At 29.3% G+C, this 3,019-nt stretch overlaps 1 protein-coding gene across 1 annotated transcript in view; it reads left to right on the top strand.

Annotated features, from left to right (window-relative positions):
- LOAG_18385 (Six3/6) overlaps nt 1-905 on the top strand; it is a 9,486-nt gene extending 8,581 nt beyond the window's left edge. Inside the window, exon 7 of the mRNA XM_020451045.1 lies at nt 62-905. Within this exon, the coding sequence (XP_020305205.1) occupies nt 62-869 (808 nt within the window). The 3' untranslated portion in view covers nt 870-905. The remainder of the gene's footprint in view (nt 1-61) is intronic.
- The last annotated feature ends 2,114 nt before the right edge of the window (nt 906-3,019 follow it).

The following is a 3,019-nucleotide window of genomic DNA, read 5'->3' as shown; positions in this document are numbered from 1 at the left end:
GAAAATGTATCAATATGATGATATTATTAAAANGTTTTATTATCAGTATGATATATTTCAGAGCTAACGAAATAAACGGTGTAAAGAAGAGTCCTGAATCAGATAATTCAGAGGATTCAGAAATAGAAGATATGTTCAATGGTTCACCGCTTGCTGATTCACCCATTCCATCAGATGAATGTAGCAGTACGGAGAAGTTGCAACATTCAACTGCATGTACCTCATTAAATGCAACAAAGATACCTGCGGAATCATCAATATCACATCCTATTGAAGCAACCTCCTCTGCAACAGTATTTGCAAATGCTTTTGATCCGCTACAATTTGATCCACTACGATTGTTTATGAATCGATCTCTGAATGCGGCTATGCTAAATCCAATTCTTGCCCAACCTTCAGCTATGTTAAGCTTACAGCAGCAATTATCAAAGCATATCTCTTCCACATTGGTACAACCAAATCTTAAACCGGATCCAAATTGTACAATTAAACAACATGAAACAGAAAGGAATGAAACATCAAGCAGCACTAAAATATCATTTGATAGAAAAAGAATTGTTAATTGTGGATCTAATTCATCATCCATTTCAACAACACCAAAACGTTCCAAACTTCTTATCGATGAGATTCTAAATCTGAAAACTAATGAAGCATATTCAACAGATACACATGATACTACTGTACCTGATCGTTCGTTGCAACACGAAAATTTCTCGTCACCTTCAACAAGTAGGGAGCAATCTATGGAACCGAATTTAACAAAGGAAGATGAGAAAGCATCAATAAGTGATAATTGTGTAATAACTGATACGATATTTGTAGTTCCTGCTGATAGTAGTAATATTCGTAAAAGTAATGAAGCACGCTAACATTAACTTATGCTCCATTTCCTATTCATTAAATGGTATCAATCCCAGTGATTCTTTTCCTACGGGAAATGATAATCATAGGCAGTACTTATTTGGTTCTACATGACATTAACCGGTATATTCATATTACAAGATGGCCTAAGAAATAAATTAGAATATAAAAATAATTTGTTGTTCATCTAGTAGCTGATTTGATTTAACCTATTACAGAATGTGAATTTCCTGAAGATTAAACTAGTAGTTATACTTATCATTATATGCTTAATACTATTATTCAGCATGATGTGTCGTCAAATTGTCAATTAATTGTTCATTGTTTCCTTCGCATTTTTAGTAATATTCATCCAACTAATATCATAGAATGAATCAATTTAGGAAGTAATTCTTGAATCCTTAGGTAGATGAAATATATTTCCATGGGATAATAGATGCCTATGCATTACTTCCTTGATAATTTATTTCAATGATCTTTCTCAAACACTGCCAAACAATTATTTTAATTATCCAAAATGATGGATCAAATTGGAGACATTCAAGGAATGGAATAGAATAAAGAGATTTAAAGAAGGAAGAAAGAGATTAAAAATAAGCAGTAGTATGGAAAGAGTGATATTTTTCAATTATTTATAATCCTTCAAATTATGATCACTGTTAACTTATCATTGGTTAGATTCCTATTTTTTTTTTTTTTTTTTTAGTCATATTAATGTTTTAACAAACATTTCTTCGGGTCATTTCATCCTTGGCTACTTTCCATTCCTGATTATGGCTGGGAAATATAATGTCCATTACAATTTGACCAATTATCAAGTCATTAATATATCGGCATACTATTCATGAAAAAAAAAAAAAAAAAAAAAAACGATCCTTCTATTGATTGAAATCTACGGCGAAATGAAAGTGACAATGCTGATTACTTGAGTAATGTATGCATACCTTCCTTCATCTCTTATTGAGTAAATAATGAATGATTGATTATTGGTTCTTATTATTAATGATTATGTGATTGTACCTGTAGTTATTTTGTTCAATAATGAAGTGTCAAGTGTAACCATACAGCTCAAATTAGTCAGTCAGGCGGAAATGTTACATGTTAGGCTGAAAAAGGCATGTAACATTTCAAATGAAGAGTATTCATAAAGATGGCTTAAAAGTTAACAAAATTTGCAAAAGAGGAAAAGATTTCAATTCAAATTCTTGATTTACAAAGTTGAATTATCAGTTTAAGAAAGAGCGAGAGAGAGAGAGAGAAGGAGAGAAAGAGAGTTGACACTAAAATAATTACAATGATAAATGATAATGATATAAATGACAAGAAATTCTCCTTTACTTTCTTACTTCATCAACAACTTTTAAAAGCGAAAAAGTGCTCTTAATGTGATTTCATTAACGACAACATTTCAATACTTTAATTGGTTCTCTTCGTAAGGATAGTGATAAAAGGAGGTATGTACTTGTAGGAATAAATGTTTGCAAATTTGGTTATCGAATCAAATGGTTGATGATGGAGTTTAGCAAGAGTGAGCTCAGTTTTGGCTCATCAAATATTTCGTGAGGAATCACTAATATAATGATTTTCACAAGGCAAATACCAATTTATTTATATGCTATTTGGGGCATATAATTTCATATTTTCTCGATAAATCAATAATTGAAATTAATCGAATTACTATTATTTCATTGAAATATATTAATTGCAGATATTGTTTAAGATTGAATTCCTATAATTACAACTACCAAAAATTAAATTATATGATCAAACGTTTGAAATCTTAAATTAAACATTTGATAAAATTGATTGATATTTTAAGCATGAAAAATTTCATTTTAATGGATGAATGCTAAAGCTATAAATATATTAAAATTAATATTTGATTCTATGTGTTATCATAAATTCAAATTTTAGGCTTAAGATTATACGGCCAAATATCATGACCTTGACATTTATTCAGTACCACATTCGGTACCATGTATAGCATTTATTTAGTACCATATATAGCATTTATTCAGTACCACATTCGATACCATATATAGCATTTATTTAGTACCATATATAACATTTATTCATTTATTCAGTACCATATATAATATATATCCGGTATCTTTTTTCTAAATTTATTCAGTATTATATATATATATATATATATATA

This window comes from Loa loa, assembly GCF_000183805.2.
Source record: "Loa loa unplaced genomic scaffold supercont3.286, whole genome shotgun sequence".
Classification (NCBI taxonomy): Eukaryota; Metazoa; Nematoda; class Chromadorea; order Rhabditida; family Onchocercidae; genus Loa; species Loa loa.
The sequence above is the reverse complement of the archived record's forward strand: the minus strand, read 5'-3'. Positions and strand labels throughout refer to the sequence as shown.